Below are 25,711 nucleotides of genomic sequence, written 5' to 3'. Positions count from 1 at the left end.
TTCCCCTACAACTCATTTTAATTAAGATTTAAGTGCACAGAATATATTTTGAACTGTTATAACTAAAATCTTGGAAAAACAATCAAAGTACATGCACAAAATACACAGGACTAATTTACAAAACATTGATTACATCCAATATGACAGAGGAAATGAGGGAGAGAGCAGCGATGAGTGAGAAAGAAATGCCGTCTGTGTGGGGAAACACTTCATGAACATTCCGTCTTGTAAAGCACCTACGACAGTAAGGCTTCGTGGTGTTTTATTCAACAAGCCGTTTGCTAACACCACTTAAAAACAGCATTACTTTACATGATAAACATATTTTTACACTACTTGTGAATATTATAAAAATGCTCTGTAGCTGAAATTAATTTAATGCATTAATTTGCTTATAAAGGTGTGTAACAAGTTGAAGGTAATTGTAACATTGATCATATTTTAATTACAAAACAAACAGCAAGCGACAGACACAGGTTCGACAGACCCAGGCCCAGGAATGGTGGATGAACTTGGTTCAGATATTTTGACAGCACTGCATCTTTGGTTTGTTTTCAGTCGTTGGAGGCATGTGAATGGGGACCACGTTATTACTCGGTGACATGTCGTTTTCACGCTTGTCTGATATTTGCTTCTGCGACACAATACGATAAATTTCTAGAGGGGAAAATATAAAATTATTACAAACCTTTGAACGAGAGCCAACAGTATTAATTCAAATTTTACAGAGTTCATTTTTGTGAAACCCCAATTTCACCAAAGGCAGTAGTTTTAGTGACAAGATGGTACCAACCTTGTTTTTTTTTTAAAAAAAAATCTTCAATTCAGAATAGAGATCACTCTAATTAGAATAGAGATTTTTTTTTAAAAAAACATAAAATGCTGGAGGAACTCAGAAAAACAGGCAGCATCTATGGAGGGAAATGAACAGTCAACGTTTTGGGCCTTGACCCTTCACTGATAAAAGGACTCAGCCTGAAACATCGACTATTCATTCCCTGCTGAGTTCCTCCAGCACCTTGTATGTGTGTAGATCTCTGGATTTGCAGAATACTGTGCTTATGACTAAAGTGCAAATGTAACAACTAAAAATCCATAGGTAGCCTCAGTTTCCAAAGCTCTGCAGTGAAGGACTGGAGATCCAGCTCCTCGTCCACTGCACTAGATCGAAACATCAAGTTGAAGGGAGCAGGAAGCAGGAAGCTTGCAAAGAAACTATGGCAACAGAGGGAGGCATAGCGAACTACAAACTCATCCCCTTTTCGTGGTGTTTTTTTTTTGGGGGGAGAGGAATGGTGGGAGGGGCGCACAAGAACAAAGTAGAGACAGCAAACTACAACCTCACCACCACCTTCCTCTATCTTTTGGAGGGGGGCAGGGGTGCACAAGAACACAGTACAGACCAGTCCTCTTCCCTGATCTGCCTTGTGCTTCCCTTTTGACACAGAGTAAAGATTGTCATGATGAAAGTGAACAACCAATAGTCAAAATCTTGTTCCCAGCAGGCAACCACACCCTCAGTGGATGGATAATCCTCATTCCAACTCAGCTCTGAAGAGCAGCCACAGCTTCTCATTGTTAAAATTAACGCAATCTAGTCTCTGGCAAAAGGCAGCCTGGAACATTTAAATCTGCCTTTAGCCAGTCAGTAGGAGTTCAATGCTCTCCAGAAATAATACTTTTGAATTGTGTCCCAACTAGTTAGATTTTTAACAAAAGATATAATCAAGTGAAAATTATATTGTTATAAATTCTGCTTATGCACAAAAGTTAAAACAAAATACAAAGGTCCAAATCAGCAAATCTCTAACCCCCAGAACAAGCCATTGCTCACACATGATGGGCTTTGTACAATTACAGGAAGTGAGTTTTAAACAGAAATCCTGTGTTATTTTTCCTCTCTTCCTGCCTCCGGGTTTACCAGCTGCCGCTATGCTTTCTACATTGTTTGCTGATGGAGAAGTGAACTCCATTAGAATTGCAGGTGAAGAGGACAGGACTGGATAAACCAGGAGAACAGGTAGGTATTACTCAGCCAGACCATTGCAGTGCCATACAGAACCTAAACATCTAGGCCACTGTCAATGAGGACTAACCAGGACAGCTGCTGCTGCAGCTACTGAGAAGGTATTGTGTAGCTGGCTGAGGGATCCCACGGGCTGCTGTGTGTGAAACTCATCTGCAAGGGTGGACTCTCATTACACCAAACCCACAGACAAGCTCAGCTACGTCAGCTGCCCTTCAGCCCATCACTGTCATAACCCCATTTAGCTGCTGTGTAGTCCTTGTTGGTGACCTAAGTGCTCGTTGATAGTTGGATCACGAGAATCTCTGCCTCCACCTCCCCTCATTACAACCAGACGTGGGTGGAAAAGTTCACCCTCTGGTTCTGTCCTTACCCTAAAACTAGACCGTCAATGGATAGATTTTTCTCACTGTCCACCCAGGATTTGCACTCAGGCTGTTCCTCATGACTGAAGTTACCTTGGGGAAATCCCCTCTACTCCCTCACCATCACTTCCTTCCTACAGTGCAGAGGTCAGAACGCACAATATAGCCTACAACGTTGTACTGTCACCTTCTAGCTCATACCGTGCCCCAGCGAACAAACTCATCCTAAATGCCTTCAACACCCTATCTACCCGGGCCGTGAATTCAGGGATGCTCGAGCTCATAAACTGAAGTCCCTCTGCTCCTCAGTACTTCCACTGTGTAGTGCCTAGTCTCATTAATCCTCCCAAACTGCAGCAACTTCCACTTAAAGAGCAAATTCCCCTCGCCATTGCTGGCCCATGCTACTAATCGATCAGTATCAGCTTGTAGACTACAACCACCCTCCACAGTCACATGATTTGTACCTCCATTCATAAACACCCTCCAGTCACATGATCTGTACCTCCATTCATAAACACCCTCCAGCCACATGATCTGTACCTCCATTCATAAACACCCTCCAGTCACATGATCTGTACCTCCATTCACAGCCATGTCATTACTGTCTGTAACAACCAGCAAGGATCTGAGCACCAGTGTGGGCAGCAAAGTGGCACAGTGGCTAATGTAACACTATTACAGCCACCTGGGTTTAATTCCCATTGCTCTCTGCAAGGAGTCTGTACCGCACGTTCTCCTCGTTACTGCATGGGTTTCCTCCCACACTCCAAAGGCGTGTAGGTTAGTAGGCTTCCATAAGACCATAAAATATAGGGGCAGAATTAGGCCATTTGGCCCATGACTCTGTTCCACCATTTCATCATGACTGATCTATATTCCCTCTCAGCCCCAATCTCTTGCCTTCTCCCCATATCCCTTCACATCCTGACTAATCAATAACCTATTAACCTCCGCCTTAAATATATCCAATGGCTTGGCCTTCACAGCCTCCTGTCTTCCACAGATTCACCATCCTCTGGCTAAAGAAACTCCTCCTCTCTGCTCTAAATAAACGTCCCTCCATTCTGAGGCTGTGTCCTCTGGTTATAGGCTCTCCCACCATAGGAAGCATCCTCTCCACATCCACTCTATCAAGGCCTTTCACCATGTGATAGGTTTCAATTACATCACTGTTACAGAGTGGTTTTTTTGGTTTAGGACATACACATTTAACAACTGACTTTGGCTGCCAGTCTTCACATCTGAGTATGTGTTGTGGATTTAATTTAGATCATAAAACCATAAAATATAGGAGAAGTAGGCCATTTGGCCCATCAAGTCTGCTCCACCATTCAATCATGGGCTGATCCAATTCTTCCAGTCATCCCCACTCCCCTGCCTTCTCCCCATACCCTTTGATGCCCTGGCTAATCAAGAACCTCTCTGTCTCTAATTCGGAGAGCAGCTCTGAGCAATGGGTTGCTAAAAGCTGTGAATCCCAGTCCAGACAATCCTGATCAAAATTCATTTCCATGTCTGTGGTGTGGATGTGAATCAGGAGGTGTGATGGTTGTATGTAGTTTCAAAGAAAGCATTGTCCGTACATTGTAAATATGGAGTTGTCCTTTGATGTTTGGCACATAAAATATCGAGCCCCATGTCGGGCCAGCAGACCTTTCCACCGAAAGCATCTCCATATGAAGCCTGCTGTACCTTGTTTTGTCGAATAAAGAAGTTGCTTTGTATCTACCAGGAATTTTCTCCAGTGACTTCATTCATGCAACAGTCACCCCTCATTCTTCAGAGGTCACCCAATTCTAAACACCTCCAACATCCCCCTCTGCCTCGTATCGATGACATCCCTGTGATCCACCACTGGCCCAGGCTTCCAATTCTAAGCACCTCCAACATCCCCGTCTCCATCACTTATAACCATACAACAATTACAGCACGGGAACAGGCCATCTTGGCCCTTCTAGTCCGTGCCGAACTCTTACTCTCACCTAGTCCCACCAACCTGCACTCAGCCCATAACCCTCCATTCCTTTCCTGTCCACATATCTATCCAATTTAACTTTAAACGACAACATCGAACCTGCCTCAACCACTTCTGCTGGAAGCTTGTTCCACACAGCTACCACTCTCTGGTAAAGAAGTTCCCCCTCTTGTCACCCCTAAACTTTTGCCCTTTAACTCTCAACTCATGTCCTCTTGTTTGAATCTCCCCCACTCTCAATGGAAAAAGCCTATCCACGTCAACTCTATCTATCCTCCTCATAATTTTAATTACCTCTGTTAAGTTCCCCCTCAACCTTCTACGCTCCAAAGAATAAAGACCCAACTTGTTCAACCTTTCTCTGTAACTTAGGCACTGAAATCCAGGTAACATTCTAGTAAATCTCTGTACTCTTTATTTTGTTGACATCTTCCCTATAATTCGGTGACCAAAACTGTATCACTTCTGGATTCAAATTGTCAACTTACCTTTGGCTCTGTTCAAAGGAAAAAAAACTTGATATCAACGTACATATGTTATTATATATTGGATTTTGGTTAACTGGGACACATTCACACTGGTACATTTTGGCTATATTAAGTGGCTGCCCCAATTAGTCCAAGTATCATAGAAATAGTTAAAAAGGTATAAAAAAGACAAACTGAGTAACAAATTATACATTTTAAATGAAATACAGAACAAATCAGAACACTAAACATAATACTAACATTAGTTCCTAATAGTTATCAACAGAAATTCGGTATATGCTGCTCTGTTCTTTTGACTGACTGTAAATGAATAACATCAGCACAGGTCCTTGGTGCGGATAATGGACTTTAAAAGCCCAGTTTTAAAGTCAAAATAAAAAAGTTATGAAAAAAATCACTGCTTTCTGAACCTGTCCTTCAGCTCAAATGGATAACAATACACAAGCACACACAACTGAACATTTTGAAAACGGTTTGCGTTAAGCACTGTGTAGTGTCTGAAGGCCACACAGGTGCACGACTGACACTAACTAGAAACTGTTCGGCAACAGACTCCTGTCCCAACTAACTGGAATCCACCGCATCATCCCCAGATTCACTTACTTGCAAACATTGACAGGAAAATAAAGAAATACAATAGAATTTATTAACAACTATACAGAAACAAATACTAAATTTGCAGGAAAAAAACTAAAGGAATTAGGAAAGCCCGGAGATCCCAAGGCATTCTGTACATACAGCAGGGGTATGAGGATAACTAGGGAGAGGGTGGGACCACTCAACGATAAAGGGAGGGACATTTGATTGGATGCAGAGGATGCGAGTGAGATACTTAATGAGTACTTTGCTTCAGTACTTCCCAAGGAGCAGGAGATCAGTGCGGAGCATTTCAGCTTTTGGAGGACAAGGAGGTTGAAGTGTTGGGCTTCCTATTGAGTATCAAGGTGGAAAATGCTGGAAAAAATTCTTGGGGATAGGATATATGAGCATTTGAAAACCCATGGCCCAATTAGTGAGAGCCAACATGGCTTTGTATGTGGCAGGTCATGCCGTACCAACTTGAGTGAGTTTTTTGACAAGGTGACAAGAGAGATTGATGAGAGTCAGGAAGTGGATGTTGTCTACATGGATTTTAGAGAGGCATTTGACAAAGTCCCTCATGGGCAGCTAATCCAGAAGATTAAGATACATGGGATCTGTGGTGAAATGGTTGTTTAGATACAGAAATGGAAGACGGGTTGTGGCTGAAGGGATTCTTTTGAGCTGGAGGTCTGTAATTAGAGGAGTTCCACTGGGATCTGTGGGACCTCTGCTGTTTGTGATGTATATAAATGACCTGGATGAAAATGTAGATGGGTGGGTTAGTAAATTTGAGGATGATACCAAGATTGGTGGAGTTGTGGATAGTGTAAAAGACTGGCAAAGAATACAGCACAATATAGATCATTTGCAGAAATAGGCTGAGAAATGGCAGATGGAGTTTCATCCTAATAGATGTGAAGGGCTGCACCTTGGTACAGGAAATGCAAGGAGACAGTACACCGTTAAGGGCAAGATCCTTAACAGTGTTGTTGAGCAGAGGGATCTGGGATTCAAGTTCATAGCTCCTTAAAAGTAGCTACACAGGTTGGTAATGTGGTTAAGACTTGTTTTTATGAGTTGAGGCAATGAGTTCAAAAGTCAGGAGGTTATGTTGCAACCTCAAAACTCTGGTTAGGCCACACCTGAAGTATTACACACACTGTAGGAAGGGTGTTGAGGTCTTGGAGAGGGTGCAGAAGAGGTTTACCAGTATGCTTTTCAGCTGGCCAGTTCCTGTGCTGTACTCTTCAATCTTCTACGTACACGTATATTACAGGCATTGCTTATCGGAAGCTCCTGGCATTCACTACCTTTGATAAGCCGAGATGTCAGAGGCAAGTATTATTTTTAAAACACACACAAGGAACGCACTGCCAGGCGTGGTGGTAGAGGCAGACACATTAGGGACGTTCAAGTGATTCTCAGTTAGACGTGAAGTTGAAAGAAAAGTGAAGGCCTTTGTATTAGGGGAGGGTGAAATTGAACTTGGTGTAGGTTAAATGGCTGGCACAGCATTGTGGGCTGAAGCTCCTGGACTGTGAAGTAACGCTCGCTGTTCTATACATACACACAGATTTATGAGTATCCCTCCTTATCTATAGAAACCAAGGGCAGTGAACGTTTCTTGCTTTTCTCAACTTCTGCTGTAAACAACAGGAAGCTGCTGCCTACACTGGAATTCAGAAATGTGGTCACAGGAAGTTGTTGATCCAAGAAACCCTCATCGTTACGAGAGGGAGCTTGGTTAGCCAAAACAAAATTACCCCTGATCTGCATAATGACTTGTTTATCAGACCTGTATATAAGATTATCTGACCCTAGTCTAACAGATAGTCATACACAAGGCCATGTACCTGTGAGAATGGTCTGGAAAGCTGTCTCCACATTTGTTGAGTCCAAAGCTGATGTTTCTATAAAAGACAATCCATTTTTCTCTGCAAAAAAAAAACACATTGACATCAGCTTCAGCAAGAAATGGATCTGCTTATCTACAGAGCAGACAGCCCCTCCCACATTCCATGGTGACTGTCACAAGGACTCCTCCCCACCCACTAACAGGCAGTTCCCCAACCTTCACTGAACTGGCATTGCTTCCACATTGTACAGTAACAAGGAAGAAATTAACTACTTAATAATGACATTCAACTACTGAATATAAAACCTTTCCCATTATAAACAGGACACAAATTTAAAATAGTCAATTCCTCTGTAAACTACAGATTGCAACACAGCCTCCTGTCACAGGGATGAATGTTATAATAGTGCAGACAATCTCCATACCCTCAAGCTGCCTGTTAAATTGATGCTTCTGTCATTTAGTAAATTCAGTTTGAACTAAAACTCTACAATAAGAGCACGATTTACAACTTTAAACAAGGATTGTACTCTCCCCCACACTCTGTATCTCCTGCCCTGGACCCAAACATTGTGCAAAACCATAGATTCGGAATACTCCAGACCAGGGGTCCATGCAATAAAAAAGGTTGGGAACCCCTTCTCTAGACTAACCCAGGAACAGAGTGGAAGATTCCACCCAAGTTGTAAAGAACTACCCAGCAAACAGACTGCAGAGTGAACAAGATCCAGTGGGAGGGACTGGCTCGAAGTTATCAAGCCTTAAAGTACAGAATTTATCTTCAGGAGACCTGCCCTCTGTGCATGTCTTCTCCAGCCCCAGAGGAACTCTCCAGCCAGAAAACTGCTCAGTCTAACACTGAAATGAGCTGGAGGAACTCATTCATCAAGCACCTGGCAGAACCTGCTATACAACCGAAATGGTCCAGAACACGAACCTGCAAAGGCTTTCGCCTCGTCTGTGGGGACAGCCCGGAGATGCCGCAGATCACTCTTATTGCCAACCAACATGATGACGATGTTATTGTCTGCATGATCCCTCAGCTCCTTTAACCACCTTTCCACATTCTCGTATGTTAGATGTTTGGCGATGTCATATACCAGCAAAGCGCCAACAGCTCCACGGTAATATCTAAAAACACAACAACATGCAGAGTTAGCTCATCAACACTAAAGGAACATTCAACCTCATTAGATTGGGCCAAAATGTTGGAGGTTTCAACTACAGAGCTTGTTTGCACGCTGGCCAAGACTAAAACTCATTTGGATCTATGCTTATGCCAAAGCAGGGGTTCCCATCCTGGGCTCCACAGACCGACCCCTGGCCCAATGGTATTAGTTCATGGACCGACCTCTCCCTCAATGGTACTGGTCCACGGATCTGGGGTTCAGAGACCCCTTGTTATATGGTGTTGGTCCACAGCATAGAAAAGGTTGGGAAGCCCTAGCCTAAAATGACCCCATTTGCTCTTAAATGACAGGCTCAGACATGTAACACCAAACCAAACTGGAAGATGTGATAACCTGCAAATGGAACCACTGTTACCACCCAACCTGTGGCCCCACCACCACCAGTCAGATAGGCAGCCTGCTACCCTCTGACTGTGACATTGAAATGTTGACACCCTATAATCAAACCAAACACCCAGCTCAGCTCTGTAGCTGAAATATAGAAGCGGTGAGGGGGGAGGAAAAATCCCTTGACCCAGTGAATGCCAGACTTACGCTGATGTGATAGCTCGATATCTCTCCTGACCAGCCGTGTCCCAGATTTGGGCTTTAATGGTCTTCCCATCTACCTGGATGCTCCTGGTTGCAAATTCCACTCCAATTGTGCTCTTGCTTTCCAAGTTAAACTCATTGCGTGTGAAGCGGGACAGGAGGTTACTTTTGCCCACTCCCGAATCACCAATCAGGACAACTGCCAAACAGAGAAACAATAAGGAAGCCGTTACTTGCAACGCACTGATTGAGGTCTTTCTGCCAGAGGCAAAGCCTAAAAAAATAATTCATTGCCATATATGTTATCCCACAATGATCTTAACGACCTTCCACACTATCCACATCACCACCAACCTTCACGTCTTTATCTCTGAAAAGATGCGTACTTGGATCAGTTACCCCGAGAGCAGAATCACCTCAGATGAGAGATGTCACATTCACAGGTTAGAAATGTAACTCCACAGGTACCCACAGCTCTTGCCTGTCTGGTACAATAATCTGAGCATGCCTACACAGAGCTACAACTTGGTCAGAGCCAATTTATCAAAACTAAATCAAGAACTCATGTTTATGAAATACCTTCTGCAATCACAGATCTCAACAAAGCAAGGTTCATTTGAATAGTGGATGCTGCCCTGACACAGGAAACGCCTGCACATCCTTCCTGTCATTTATGAAGGGGATGCATTTTCTGCCGAATGTTTTGTTAAGTGAAAGGTTATAAATGGAAAACGCAAAATCCACGATGAGTATTTAAAAGCCTGTTTCTGTCTGAGGTGGGTAGCGTGTGATTCATTTCAGAGTTGTAAGGCAAAGACATGTAGCCCAAAGTCAGTGTTGGAACAAAGATTTGCAAATCACAATACAGCAAGAAACAAACCAGACATAATGAGTCATTTGTCATAGAGAACTACAGCACAGGAACTTCAGCGCATCCAGTCTGTGACAAATAGAGCTTTCGCCAGTCCGGACATCAGAAGTTTGAGAGGTGCAGTAGCCATCAGAGTGGACAGAGTCTTGAGGCTTTAAGCTCGTCGTGACTTTAGCAAAGAAAGGCTCTAGGTTGGCTTTTCCCTTCCCTTCTTTATAACTGCTCAACGGCAGGTGCCAGGCAGGAGAGTGGAAAGGCAGAGAGACCTCCAGTATTCTTGACGACTACAACTGCGAGAAGTGCTTAGAGCTACAGCTTTTAACAAACTGTGTTAAGGAGTTGGAGCAGGAACTGGATGAACGGGACCATTCAGGAGGTTGAGGGGGTGATAATTGGACATATAGAGAGGTAGATACACCCAGGGTGCAGGACACAGGGAACTGGGTGACAGTCAGGAAGGGGAAAGGGGTTAAGAAGCCAGTGCAGAGTACCCCTGTGGCAGACCCCCTCAACAAAAAGCATATCATTTAGGATAATTTTTTTGGGGGGGGGGGAGGGGGGGGTTGTTGACCGTCAGAGGAAAGCAACAGCAGTCGGGTCTTTGGAACTGAGTCTGACTCTGACTTAGAAGGGAAAGGGGGGGGGAGAAGAGGCACCCTCTGGTGACTGGGGATTCATTAGTTAGGGGAATGGATTCCCTGATGGTACATTGCCTCCCAGGTGCCAGGGCTCGGGACATCTCGGATCTAGTCCTCAGCATTCTTAAGTGTGGGGGGGGGGGGGGGTGAACAGCCAGAGGCCGTGGTTCACGTAGGTACCAATGACACAAGTAGGATGCGACAAGGTTCTGCACAGGGAGTTCCGTGCTAAGCTAAAGGGAAGACCTCCAGGGTAGTGATCTCAGGATTGCTACCCGTGCCGTGTGCTAGGGAAGTCAGAGCTGGGAAGATTATACAGTTTAATACGTGGCTAAGGAGTTGGTGTAGGAGGGAGGGCATAAGATTTTTGGATCACCGCGCTCTCTTCCAGGGAAGGTGGGTTCTGTACAGAAGGGACGGTTTGCACCTGAACTGGAGGGGGACTAATATCCCAGCAGGAAGGTTTGTTAATGCTGCACGGTGCGGTTTAAACTAGAGCTGCAGTCCGGCCAAAGGTTTTCAGCCCAAAACGTGAACTATACTTTTCCCCACAGATGCTGCCTGGCCAGCTGAGTTCCTCCAGCATTTCAGGTGTTTTTCTAGAGTTGCAGGGGGTTGGGAGCCAGAGTGCCAGAACAGTTAGTGGCAAGGTTGTGGGAGACTGATGCTGGTAAGACCTCAGACAAAGACAAGAATCAAGAGGTTGAGCATGGTACAACTAGTGTCCTGTATTTCAGTGCAAGTCGCAGCAGAGGAAAGGCAGATGAGTCGAGGGAATGGATCAACACCTGCAATTATGACATCAGAGCCATTAGTGAGATTTAGTTACAGGAGGAGCAGGTCTGGCAGCTCAATATTGCAGGGTTCTGTTGTTTTAGACCTGACAGAGCTGCAGGGACTAAAGGAGGCATGGCATTACTAGTCAGGGAAAATATTATGGCAGTACTCAGTCAGACTAGAGAACTCGTCTAGTGAGGTGTTATGGGTGGAACTGACAAATGAGAAAGATATGACCACGTTAATAGGGCTATGTTACAGACCACCCAACAGTCTGAGGTATTTAGAGGAACAAATTTGTAAAGAGATTAGACTGTAGCAAAAAAAAAATAGGTTGTTATAGTAGGTGATCTTAAATTTACAATGTGGGAGTCCCACTCAATATGTGGAAAAGGACGAGATGGGATAGAGTTTGTCAAATGTGTTCAGAAAAGTTTTCTCAATCAGTACATAGAAGTACCAACAAGAGAGTGACGATACTGGATCTGCTATTAGGGAATAAGACAGGGCAGGTGATAGAAGTTTGTGTGGGGGAACAATGCATTGTGACCACAATGTCATTAGTTTCAAAGCAAATATGCAAAGATGTAGGTCTGGTCCATGGGTCGAGAATCTAAATTGCAGAAAGGCCAATTCTGATGGTGTCAGAAATGATCTGACAGGCAAAGGTGTACTTGGAAAGCTGGGAGGCCTTCAAAAATGAAACATTGAGTGTACAACGCTTGTATGTGGCTGCTCAGAATAAAAGGCAAGGATAACAAGTGTAGGGAACCTTGGTTTTCAAGAGATATTGAGGCCCTGGTTAAGAGAAAAAAAAGGAGGTGCATAGCAGGTATAGGCAAGTAGTAACACATGTGGTGTTTCTGGAGTACAAGACATGGAAGAGAACAATTAATAAAATCAGGAGGGCTAAAAGAATGCATAAAGGTGAAGGAGAATCCTAAAGGATTCTACAGATATGTTAACAGCAAAAGGATTGCTCAGGACAAAAATTGGTCCTCTGGAAGACCAGGATGGTAATCAATGCCTGGAGCCAAAACAGATGGGAGAGATCTTAAAAGAGTAACTTAAAAAGTTAAGAGAGAACTTCCGTTAATGCCCCACCTTCCCTTCGTACCCTATCAGTTATTTATTCATTTATTATTTTTTTTCTCTCTCTCCTTTTTCTCCCTCTGTCCCTCTCACTACTTGTCCATCCTCTGGGCTTTCCTCCTCCCCCTTTCTTTCTCCCTGGGCCTCCCATCCCAGGATCCTCTCGTATCCCTTTTGCCTATCACCTGTCCAGCTCTTGGCTCCATCCCTCCCCCTCCTGTCTTCTCCTATCATTTCGGATCTCCCCCTCCCCCTTTCATTTCTCTTACTCACTCTTCCTTCAGTTAGTCCTGACGAAGGGTCTCGGCCTGAAACGTCGACTGCACCTCTTCCTAGAGATGCTGCCTGGCCTGCTGCGTTCACCAGCAACTTTTATGTGTGTTGCTTGAATTTCCAGCATCTGCAGATTTCCTTGTGTTTGTACTTTGATAATAAATTTACTTTGAACTTTTCAACTTCAGACCTTAGGTTGCAAAGATTGTTAAACACAATTTCCACCAACTGGGCACCTCTCAGTGCAAGAACAAGCAGGCAGAATCTAACCTCACAGCAATTACTTTCGACTACAACCTCACTCCGATAAACTTGCCATTGCACAAGCATGAATCAGTAGCTGGGAGGCAGTCTGGTGAATTGTCACAATGCAAAAGCAAATGCCTTCAGCAACACCCCTCTCTCTGCAAGGCCAACTGCAGCTCCAGAGTCTGGAGCAAACTCAGCATTTGAGGTTAAACTTTGTCACACTCCAATTTCAGTACAAGTTTGGCCTGTGCAAAACTGAGGTAGGAGTGGGGGGGGGGGCGGGAGGAGGAGTGAGGAAAGAACTACATTTATACATTACCCTTAACATAGCAAACAGATACACACAAACAAACCATAAAAGACTTTGGAGCAGAATCAGGCCACTCAGCCATCGAGTCTGAACGACCATTCTGCCATGGCTATTTTCCCTCTCAACTCCATTTTCCTGCCTTCTCCTGATAACCTTTGACACCCTGACTAATCAAGAACTTATCAACCTCCACTTCAAATATCGTTGTTTCTAAAGGCACTATTTATTTTGTACAAACATCACTTCCTGTTCATAAGTTTTTTTTAAAACATCATTTCCTGCATGGGTTAATTTAGATTTTGACTTGGACCAAACACGATAGGAAGACATCCATCTCCATCCACTCTTTATTTGTTCTTGAAGCAACAATATCAAGAATGAGCTTCCTAATATTGGCAAACATTTCATAGGTGTACTTTGAAGGAAGTATTATGACCATTGCTCGTTGTTAAGCTATTGGTCACACCACGATTTGCCCTAGTTCCCGGCATAACTTTAGACTGTTGCACATGTTATTCTGCTGCTTAATGCTGATCACAAGAATAATTGATAATATTACTTTATTCAGGCACATGACGATTCTGTATTGAATCTAATACACGTTTTGTTTAACTCTCTGCAGATTCACTAAGTTTTTTCATTAAAACCCTGAAGAAAGCTTCCGGCTTGGGTAATTTTTGAACTCCCTGCCGAGCTTTGTACGCAATGCACTGCAAGGTCAGTAGAAATACACTCAATGGCATGGTCTCCACAGTCATCTGATGCAAAAGAATTCCAGATTCACCACCCTCTGACTAAAGAAATTCCTTCTCATCTGTTCTAAATGGAAGCCCTTCGATACTGGAGCTGTGCCCTCTGGTCCTTGACTCCCCCACAACAGGAACTTGAAATGCAACCACATGGGAGATGCTGAGAGAATGACTCAGTTACAGACGGTCCTGCCAGCTCATCAGTAAACGTTACTGTGGGGGGGGGGGGAGAACCCCATGAACCCAAGCCAGGCTGATACAGGGTTTAATGTGCCAACCACTGTACAAACTGGGAAGGGGAAAGAGTCAAGTCGACAGCCTTATGAAGTAGAAATGACTGGACAGGCATAGGAAGCAGCAAAAAAGCTGTTATGATATTTTAGGTGACCCTTTCAAGAGAACTCAAACTTATCTCCATTAGATTCAGACATGCGGACTTTGTATTTCCAATAATATTTAATTCAGGGGTTTTTGTTATATTTTTAAACAATGCCAATACAACCCTTGTGTGGACTGACCTGTCAGCATTAGCTGCCTCTACACAACTCACAGCCGGTTACAATCACAAGTACTCAGCCAGAACGAAATGCTCCAACAGTCAAAAGTTAAGCATATTCTGCGGCTTTTTCAGAATTTGAGTGAACACAGTTCACAAAATAAAACGCAGGACCAATACAATACTGCTCAAGTTCTTCCAACGAAGTTAAAGTAAATTTTAATCAAAGTACATATATGTCACCACATACAACCTTGAAATTCAATGTCTTGCAGACATTCTCAATAAACCCAGAGAGTAACCATAACAGAATTAATGAAAAACATGGGCATGCAACCAGTGTGCCAAAACAAAAAGAAATTTAATAATAAATCAGCAAGAAATATCGAGAACATGAGATAAAGAGTCCTTGAAAGTGAGTCCACTGGCTGTGGGAACAGTTCAGTCAGTGATGGAGCGAATATGGTTGAGTGAAACTCTCCCCTCTGGCCAAAGAGCCTGATGGGTGAGGGGTAATAACTGTTTCTGAACCTGGTGGTGTGGGATCTGATGGTTGTAGGGTAATAACTGTTCCTGAACCTGGTGGTGTGGGACTTGATGGTTGAGGGGTAATAACTGTTCCTGAACCTGGTGGTGTGGGACCTGATGGTTGTAGGGTAATAACTGTTCCTGAACCTGGTGGTGTGGGACTTGATGGTTGAGGGGTAATAACTGTTCCTGAACCTGGTGGTGTGGGACCTGATGGTTGTAGGGTAATAACTCTTCCTGAACCTGGTGTGGGACCTGATGGTTGTAGGGTAATAACTCTTCCTGAACCTGGTGGTGTGGGAGCTGATGGTTGAGGGGTAATAACTGTTCCTGAACCTGGTGGTGTGGGACCTGATGGTTGTAGGGTAATAACTCTTCCTGAACCTGGTGTGGGACCTGATGGTTGTAGGGTAATAACTCTTCCTGAACCTGGTGGTGTGGGACCTGATGGTTGAGGGGTAATAACTGTTCCTGAACCTGGTAGTGTGGGACCTGATGGTTGAGGGGTAATAACTGTTCCTGAACCTGGTAGTGTGGGTCCACAGGCTCCTGTATCTCCTTCCTGATGGCAGCAGCGAAGGAGCGTGTCCTGGGTAGTGGGGATCTTTGATGATGGGCGATGCTTTCCTGTGACAGTGTTTCATGTGGACATGCTCAGTGGTGGAGAGGATTTTACCCGTGATGGACTGGACCATATTCACTACTTTTTGTGGGATTTTCCGCCCAAGGGCATTGGTGTTTCCTTACCGGACTGTGATGCAGCCAGTCAGTATACTCTCCACCACACATCCATAGAAGATGGTCAAACATCGGGGTTTGAACAAGTATCACCTATTTGCACAAATGATATCCAATGTGACAATGCCAAAACTATCTTCAGTATCGATCTATAAATCCCATCACTCTAAGAAATCCTTTTTCCAAATTCCTTTCAGCAACTTGGGTAGGGCAGGACAGAAATCCTGCAACAAGCCATCAGCAGAGGCCCAAGATGGAGTCCCCGCTGATCTCTGGTTTGCATCCAGACAGAGGCCAAGGCTTTAGCTATATTTAAGGCAGAGGTTAACAGATTCTTCATTGGTCAGGGCACAGAGAGAAGGCAGGAGATTGGGGCTGAGAGGAAATTTGGATGAGCCATGATGAAATGGCAGAGCAGACTTGATGGGCCAAATGGCCTAATTCTGATCCTATATCTGAGGAATCCCAGAGCCCCTTTCACAACCTTTGAACAGCTCAAATCAACTTTATGGCAGGAAAGTAAGAGATGTTGGAACATCTTCATGTGGCAAAACTTTGACACGCAGTAACAAGATACACGACATGCCGTAGATGTTACCCGAGGGACCGATTCTCCCACCCTTTTAGTGGTAGCACGCAGACAGACCTTCAGGTTAATGTGTCATCTGAAACTGCAGGTCTGCTTGAGAATAAGCGCCTGCTCAAGATCCTGGAGTGAATCAAACCCGTTTCCTCACTCAGGGACCAGTATTACTCAGAGATATAGCAAGGTAACAGACCAATGAGCTCACACCACCCAATTACACCCACGTGACCAATTAACCTGTGAACTTGTACCTCTCTGGACCGTGGGGCGTCCGGTGCCCAGTGGTCACGGAGAGAAAGTGCAAACGGCAGCAGAAATAAACTTGTTTTAGAAAGAGCTTCTTCCCTTCTGCCATCAGATTTCCGTACAGTCCATGAACACTACCTCGCCAGTCTCTCACACGCACACCTATCAGAAACATTTTACTGTAACTTACAGGTTATGTTATGAATTTCACTGCACTGCTGCCCCAAAACAAATTCCAGGACACACTGTGTCAGTGATAATGAAAATGGTGCAACATTATCTACATCCACCTGAGGTCAGGCACAGCATCGACCTCAAACAACGTCCTGTCTGAGCTCGGCTGGGTGTTCAAGGTCAGTCCCCTCCACCCTTACCACCCTGGAATGGTGGCCTTATGAGATATTACAGAACACAAAAGCACTTCACCTCACAATGAGACAAACCTAAGGCTGGAGACTGGGACTGACTTAAACTGGGAACATAATTTCTTGTAGTATAAATTGTCAATTATGCTTGTGAGTAATGACAGACAAGCTAGTATTAAAACCAGGGTCATGTCTAAAACCCGGCTGGATCCAATGTTGCTGGGAACGAGATGACATCAGTCTCTTTGAAACCCAAGGCTGATTTGAGTTCAAACTTCAGATACAAAAGAATTTTTGTCACACGTGAAAGGCGTCATTTGCATCAACAACCATCACAGTCTGAGAATGTGCTGGTGGCAGCCCGCAAGTGTCACCACACTTCAGGTGCGAACAAAGCACGCCACAACTTACCCTAAAGTCTTCAGGATGTGGGAGGAAACCGTAGTGCCCGGAGGAAAGCCACATGGTTACAGGAAGAATGCACAAACTTCTCACAGACGACAGCGGGAACTGATTGGTGACCATTGACACTATAAAGTATTAATGCTAACCACTACATAAGTGTGCCCCTCCTTCTCGTTCTAATGCAAGATTCTAGTTTTGACCAATCATTGGAAAGACTACAGCTTTAAGGGGATGAGAATCTGACACATCCAGATCTAGTAAAGGGTGGCGGAACTTAATGTAGTTGCTGATAAGCTGTGTGTTTCTGGAAAAACAGACTCAAAGCTGGAGCATAAGGTCAAGAGGTGTGCCAGAATTGCACTGGATTGTTTGAATTTAAACTGCTTCACCTCAAGTAATGAAGACAAGGAGTAACTGGACAGGAGCCAAGTGCAACAATTATCTAGAACTGGATTTGCAAATCCATTTCAAACCTGTACGATAATGAAACAGGGATATTTCTATGAAACAGTAAGAGCTAAAGACTGAAATTTAATTGCGGGACAAATTGGAGTACCAACCTTTCCACTGAGGCTGAAATTCCTCAACCTCTTCACATTTAGCTGCAGTTCTACTTTTGCCTGATATTATTCCACAATTATTACAAAGGTGTCCCAGTTTTTAACACCGACAGAAAAAAAATTACAGAAATAACATAGCAGATGCCAGAAATCAGAAATTTAAACAAAAGGAAAGCGGAGAGAACTGGTTAACGTTTTAGGTAGATGAGCCTGCAGTCCGAAGTGTCTCTTTCCCAGATGCTTTCTACACTATGGAATGGTCTGGCTTTCACATTTCAATTTCATATTTAAATCCAAATGTTACATGTTCTGTTGACACAGATTGTGTTCATTTCACATCTTATTCGATGGTAAATGGTCAATGTATTGAGTTAGATCAGGAAAAGATAACGTTAGTAAATTTCTCTGGATTCTGCACTTTATTGTCTACCTGAACTGCATCTTCTGTATAGCTGTTACACTTCATTCTGCATTCTATTATTTTACCTCAATGCACTCTGTAATGATTTAATCTGAGTGAACAGTCCGCAAGATAAAACTTTTCACGGTATTGAGTATGTGACAGTAATGAATCAATTTCAATATTAACAAGTTACTGTGAGCCACTGTCGAATGATGAATAAAACTGACGTCTGGGTTACAAAAGGGAGCGAACTGCAAACCAGGCTCTCACAATAAAATCCCCTGCAAGGGCAGGGAGATAGTTCAAAGATGCTGAGCACAAGCTGAACAGTCACAAATTTCAAGTGACACCGCAGTGGCGTAGCGGTTAGCATGACGCTATTGCAGCTCCGCACGTTCCGGAGTTTGGGCTTCTATTCAGGGTTGCTCTGCAGGGGCTACGTATGTCCTCTGGGTGGAATCCATGGCTTTCCTCCGGGTCCTGCAGTTTCAACCCACAGCCCAAAGACACAGCAGGTAGGTTAATTGGTCTTGTAAACTATCCCGTGATTAGGTTAGGGTTCATCGGGGTTACTGGGAGGCTCTATTCTGTACCCTATTGATAGATAAATATGAGAGACTACATGATGATCACCTTCATGTTGAAAGGAACTTTGACCACAGCCGCACAGAGCACTGGTTTGACTTCCCCTGAAACGGTGATCCTGGGCCCTAGGATGAACCCTTCACTGGGGCAGCACAGCATGGCACGCAGCAGTTAATGTAGCGCTTTACAGCACCAGCAATCAGGATTCAGTCTCCACCTGCCTACGAGGAGTTTGAATATACACCCCACGACCACGTGCTTTCCTCCAGGTACTCCGATTTCCACCTGCTTTCCAAAGGTTAGTAAGCTGCGGGCATGCTCTGTTGGCGGCGGAAGCGTGCCAACATTTCTGGGCTGCCCCCAGCACATCCTCAGACAGCGTTGATGGAATGTGGGAGAACGTACAAGCTCCGCAATTGACACATCACACTATCTTTAAGTTTTTTTTATTAACCAGGGAGACTACCTGGCTTTCCTAAAACCTGAAAATGAAGTAATCTACTCTTCCAGAAAAAGTGAAAACTTATCGAAATATTCATTCAGGACCCATTCCAACATTTATCAATCAGAAAGGATGAGCAATTTTAAAGGACAGGAAAGCCAACGAAACAAAGACCTGCCCAACAGATATTTGCAACGCATCCTGCCAACAGCTGGTTTAGACTTCAGCTATTTGCAACACCTCAATGAAGTGTCAGGAATGGCCATTTCTCCACCGAATAAATGCATTCCTTGTTTGTATAGTAAATGGGTTAACTTCTCATTCAGGCTGAACTTTGAGAACATTTTATTGGAAATTCCAAACAGCTAACACCAGTAAAAAAATTCCAGTGGCTATTTATATTATGACAGTGTCAGCAATGTTCTGGATTACCTGATCAATTGTGTGCACAGTGCTGCAAGCAACTGGCTCAGTGACAAGATGGGGAGGAAGGATGAATCATACTTTTTGCTTATTCAGGCATCGGTACACAATCCAGCAGTAGATCACTGAAGCATTACATTGTTTGTTATCTTTTTCACAGAGGCCTGCTTCGTAGTTGAAAGGCAGACATGAATCCGAGTGTTGAAAAGGTACTGAATTCCAGCTAGCACACAGAGTGGTAGCAGTAAGATTGTCAGCAGAATTAGTTCCACTAGATCCTAATATAACCACGTCCCAGTGAGGAGGTTTGCGATGAGTGGATAGCTGTTCTATTGGAAAACACAAGTATGTGCATGGAGTCAGCTTAGAGATTAGCCACAATCTCCAAATTCTGTTACAATGGCTCCTGATACTGCTCTCGCCAACAAGCAACTTCAGTTGTTACTGAAATACTCACTCAGGCCCCATTCTAACATTGATCAATCAGTTAAGGAAAGCCAAGGCCTGCCTGATTGATATTTGCAATGCATCCTGCCAACATCTCTTCGAGTGGCACCGCATTTCTAAAGAACCTGTCAATTCACTGTGGCCCATTGGATTGTGGGTGGCGTAGTAGATCGTGCAATCACTTTACAGCGCCAGCCAGTATTACCGCTGTCTGCAAGGAGCCTGTATGTTCTCCCACACTCCAAAGATGTACGGGTTAGGGTTAGCAAGTATTGGGCATGCTATGTTGGCGCCAGAAGTGTGGGACAATCCAGCACGATCCTCGCTGATTTGATTAGACACAAACAATGCATTTCATCTTTCAGTGTACACGTGACAAATAAAGCTAATTTCCTAAAACACAACAGCAAAGGTTACAAAGGTGACAAGGTCCACGACCAGCTGATTGTCAATGGATATAGACTTTACCACTAATTGATCTACTATAGGATTGAACAAATCAATACAAAGATCTCATTGCTTTCAATGCTCTAAGAAAATAAATTTGGTAGGAGCCAACAAGCACTCCAACAGTCAGAAGGGAACACTTTAACACATTTAACCTCATTCACATTAAACTGTGAAGCCAGTCACCATCACAAACTGATCACCCTGACAATGACAAAGACAATGTATTAGTCAGATCGAGTGTTTGAAACAAGGACAAGGTCAAATCAACAGGCAGTAAAAATTAAACTGATTTATAATTAATAACTACTATTCCCAATCTAGCCTTTTACCTCTTCTCCTCACCTATCAGATTCCTTCTTCTTCAATCCTTTACCTTTCCCACCCACCTGGCTTCACATATCACCTTCTAGCTAGTCCTCCTTCCCCTCACCCGCCTCTTTATTCCAGTGTCATCCCCCTTCCTTTCCAGTCCTGAAGAGGAGTCTTGGCCCAAAGGGTCAATGGTTTATTCATTTCATACATCTGCCTGACCTGCTGAGTTCCTCCAGCACTGTGTCTGCTGCGCTCTGGATTTCCAGCATCTGCAGAATCTCTTGTGTTTATTAAACCGCTTAGTTCATCACCTCTCACCTGCTCAACGTCCTTCTGACAAACATTTTGCTTTGGTTATATACAAGAAAGAGCAGGTCATTCTGCCCTCTCTGCCTGCTGTCACGTGACTGATCTGTTACTTGCGGCTGACATTTCCTACATGAACCCTACACTCTTTAATAGGTAAAGTATTTGAGAAGTCAAATAGTGGTCAGACATACAGTAGATGAGAGTATAAAGGAATTTTTACAAACACCAAGACTGAGAGGGCCCAAGCCCATAGTTCCCTGAAAGTGGGTGCATTTGGACATGAAGACATATTGCATCCTCCTCTTCACAGAATATGAATATTGGAATGTTCTGTTGCAGCTTTACAAAACAGAGTGTTGCGAAAGTAGGGTGTGATTGCACTGGACAGAGTCCAGGTTGCCTGGATTGGAGGACTGCAGTTATGAGTAAAGATTGGTTGGACTGGCTAGGTTTGTTGTCCCTGGAATGAAGGAATCCAAGCGATGACATGGTCATGAGTCGTGTAAAGTATGGTGGACGTGTATTTATAATATATACACACACATTCACAGAGTGAGGGTGATGAACACACTGCCAGTGTGGGTCACACAATCTGTCTCTTAAACATCAGATTCAGCAGAAGAGACAAGACAAGACATGGAAAGTTATGGGCCGGACACAGCAGCAAGGGTTAGTGAAGATTAGCAAAAAGGCTGACACAGATATGGTGGGCTGAAGGGCCTGTTTCTGTGCTGGACGACACCCTATGACTCCGTAGGAAAACCACACCTGTTCACAATACTCCCGATGAATCTCTCCCCCATTTTGTATCTGCGCCTTCTGGTTTTGGTCTTGCCAGCTCGACAGAAATCTATGACTGCCAACTTTATCTGTACCCCTCATAATTATATACACATCTGGGATTTCCCCTCATTCCCCTACGCTCCAAGGAATAAAGATCCTGTGTGGCCGATCTCTCCCTATAGCTCAGGCTCTTTAGTCCAGCCAGCATCTTCGTAAATCTCTTCCTCCCCCTCCCCAGCTCGACTGTAATGCAGTGATCGAAACTGTACACAGCACTGCCGAGTGCGGCCTCACCAGTAGCTTGTACACAGCAATATAATATCCCAACTCCTAAAGTCAATGCCCTGACAGCACACTGAGCACCTTCTTCATCACCGGCTACGTGCACGGTCACTCCCAGTGAACCGTATTCCCAGGTCCCTCTCTTCCACAACACTCAGCACCCTGCCACTCACTGTACACGTCCTACCCTGGTTTGACTGTCCGAAGTGCATCTTCTCACACGCCTCCAAGTTGAAACCCATTTGCTTTTCCTCGGCCCATCTCTCCGAGGTCTCTTCACAATTGACTGTAACCTGCTTCACTCTCAACAAGGGCCCCCCCCCCAGTGAATTTGCTTTTCGTGCCGAGTACATCCATACGCAAATCATGATTAAGGGGCATAATGAATAACAGAGTCCCAACACTGAACCCTGGGACACCGCACTAATCCAGTCAAAGAGAGGGCCTTCAACCATCATCACCCTCTGCTTCCAATCATCAAGCCAGTTCTGAACCTAATCCCTCCTGAATCCCAGGCAGCCTAACCTTCCAGACCAGCCTCCCATGTGGGACCTAATCAAAGGCCTTAAAAGTCCATATAGACATCCACTGCCCTGCCTTCATCTCTTCTAACCTTCCTTACCCCTTTGGAAAAACTCCAAATGTTCACTGCTTGCTGTACCTAGATGCAAATGCTGTGTGATTCATGTCAAACAAAGGTCCTTCTGAACACAAAATTACCATTTTATCTATCACAAAGGATGATCTCACTTCAGGCGTGCCCTGAACTAGTTCCTTAACCTGCCTCGCTCCACCACAGCCTCCCTGAATTCTTCTCACAACCACACAGGTGCCTAGTGTTGTTCACACTCGGTCTTTTTATCCAAACCATTGACGTGGATTTAAACTGGAGTCCCAGCACCAATTCGTCAGACACCCCACCCACAGACACAAATCCTCCTGCTGTGTTTCATTGTTGGGTAATCATTCCACAATACACGGAGAGAGCTGAAAGGAGGCTAGATAGACTAGATGTGGAGAGGACGTTTCCTATGCTGGGGGAGTCTAGTACCAGAGGGCACAGCCTCAGAATAGAAGAACATCCATTTTGAACAGAAATGAGAAGGAATTTCTTTACCCAGAGGAGCTGAATCTGTGGAATTCTTTGCCACAGGCCAAATCATTAGGTATACAGTATTTAAATCAGAGGTTGATAGATTCTTGATTAGTCAGGGTGTCAAAAGTTACGTAGAGAAGGCAGGAGAATGGAGTTGAGAAGGATAATAAATCAGGCATGGTGGAACGGTAACACTCGATGGGCTGAATAGCCTAATTCTCCTTTATCTTACGGTCCCAATACCGTGCGTTTGTTTCGTCTAATAATCGAAACATTATATAAGAATTCAGAGATATCAGTGTAAATAGATGTCAAAATGTCTAAACCACGAGAGCAAAGAAGGGACAAACTTTAACGCAGATTATTACCTGGAGAACATTTTTTAGGTCAGCCTACCGTGCAATCGCCAGGTGGGTGTGGAGACAAGAGCCAGCGGTGTCCCGACCACCAGCAACACGGCTCAGCTGGGAAAGGGGGAGAGGAGGTGGATTTCGGGCCGGGAGGGAAGAGTTGGAGGACGGGACTGGCGCCGGCGATAGGGAGGATAAGGGGCGGCGTCGAGAGGGGAGAGAAGACGCAACCCGGGAACAGAGCCGGGCCGGGCCGGGCTGGGGGTCGGTGGGGTGGATAGAGCCGTGGGGGGGTGGGGGGGAGAGAGACAAGGACGGGCCGTGCCGGGAGAACGGGTGCGGACGGGAATGAGGGTCAAGCCCCGACGGGAGGCGGCTTGAGGGGAAAGGGGATCGGGACAGGGACAGCTGGAGGACGGAGAGTGGCGGGGCCGGGCCGGGCTGGGAGAAGGGATGAGGACGGCTGCGGTAGGGAGAGAGAAGAGGAGGCTGACGGGAGCGTCGGGGAAGGGAAGAGGCCGCCGCCCCCGGTCACCGCGGCCTCGCCCCGGTACGGAGGACCCCAAACCGGGGCTAGGGGTGGGGAAGGACACCCACCTTTGAACAGGTAATCATACTCGTCGTCTCGCGTTCCCATTTCCCGTCTGCGGAGAAATAAATAAATTAAAGGCAACGTCCGAGCAGCGACCGAGCACCAGTCCGGTGGAAAACCGACTTACACTTCCCCTTCCGGGGTAAAGTTCATCAATAAGTTCTTTTGCAATCCTACACGTAGTTGTGTTTTTTTTTAATTTCCCTTTCAGCAAGGGGATGTGACTAAATCTTTTCGCCCTCTGTCACCGGTCGAGGACGGCGTGTTTAATAGATCGGCGTTTGAACCGGGGCAATATCCTCACGGTATCGTCAATCAGGAACTGGTTGAGGTAACGTCACGTGGGACTGGACAGTCCGGCTGTCAATCATTATCGCGCCGGGCTGCAGCGCCCCCCGGGGAGGAGGCGGCGCGGAGGAGCAACTGCACCGGGTGGCCGGCGCCCGGAGCCCGGCTTCGCCGTTCGGTGAACCCGACTCCGGGACGGGGCTCGCCCCCTTCAGTCCGGCTCTTGATGGCTTCCCCGGGCCCCCGGCTCGCCGCCTCCGTCAGACTAACCCAGTGATGCGGGGGCAAAGCACCTGCCAGTGGCACTGGCTTTGAAACTTGTCACGGGTGTAGATGGCAACCCACATAAAAGTTGCCGGTGATGGAGACTGTGGGGCGGGGGTGGGCACCGTTCCAGTCCCGAGGAAGAGTCTCGGCCCGGATCATTCCACCAAATCAGTGCATCAGCCTCGTAAGGTAACAGTGCGGAGCAGAGAGAGAGTGCAGTGCAGGCAAACAATAAGGTACACGGCCATAACGAGGTGGATGGTGAGATTAAAAATACATTTCATTGTAAAAAAAAACATTCAATAGTCTCTCACAACGGGTGAAAGCTATTCTTGGTTCAGATAAAAGCAATTACGGGTGGCAGGCCCGAAAACTGGACAAGAGTCAAAGATAGTCATAGCCATGCTTTATTGATCCCGGGGGAAATTGGTTTTTGTTCAAAGATCAATAAAGAAGGAAAATTTAGTGCACAAGATAAAACAACACTGACTGTAAGGTAGTACGGAGAATTCCAAAAGTAATGTTGGAAAGTGTTGCTATGGAATTAATGAAGGAAAATGAAAAGGGAAATGAATGAAACAGGTAGTTTGCGCCGGTTCTCAGTCCAATTCCGTCAATCCTATTCCCCCCCCCCCCGCGTTAATTCCATTCCCTCCTGCATCTCCCGCCGCACTATTAAATGAGTGATGATTTGTTGTGGCTGATTAGGGTTAACACAAGAGACTCTGCAGATGCTGGAGTCTGTAGTAACACACACACAATGCTGGAGGAACTCAGCAGGTAA

The 25,711-nt window shown here is 45.1% G+C and overlaps 1 protein-coding gene across 1 annotated transcript; it reads right to left on the bottom strand.

Moving 5' to 3' along the window:
* Positions 1-24,693, bottom strand: rab11a (RAB11a, member RAS oncogene family). Its single transcript, XM_072277960.1, has 5 exons — positions 24,378-24,693; positions 9,019-9,214; positions 8,232-8,425; positions 7,293-7,373; positions 1-657 (listed from the first exon to the last, which is right to left on the bottom strand). Exons 1-5 carry the CDS (start codon positions 24,415-24,417, stop codon positions 518-520), a joined length of 651 nt encoding a protein of 216 aa, XP_072134061.1. The 5' UTR covers positions 24,418-24,693; the 3' UTR covers positions 1-517.
* Between the last annotated feature and the right edge of the window lie 1,018 nt (positions 24,694-25,711).

Source organism: Mobula birostris, chromosome 14 (assembly GCF_030028105.1).
Source record: "Mobula birostris isolate sMobBir1 chromosome 14, sMobBir1.hap1, whole genome shotgun sequence".
In the NCBI taxonomy this organism is placed as follows: Eukaryota; Metazoa; Chordata; class Chondrichthyes; order Myliobatiformes; family Myliobatidae; genus Mobula; species Mobula birostris.
Note: the sequence above shows the minus strand (reverse complement) of the source record. Positions and strands in the feature narration are given on the sequence as shown.

Coding starts and splice junctions, on each gene's coding strand:
- rab11a (XM_072277960.1), bottom strand. CDS start 24,417: ATGGGAACGCGAGACGACGAGTATGATTACCTGTTCAAAG. Junction 8,426..9,018: donor TATCGAGCTATCACATCAGC/GTAAGTCTGGCA, acceptor TTGTGTTTTTAG/ATATTACCGTGGAGCTGTTG. Junction 7,374..8,231: donor CGAGGCGAAAGCCTTTGCAG/GTTCGTGTTCTG, acceptor TTTTTTTTGCAG/AGAAAAATGGATTGTCTTTT.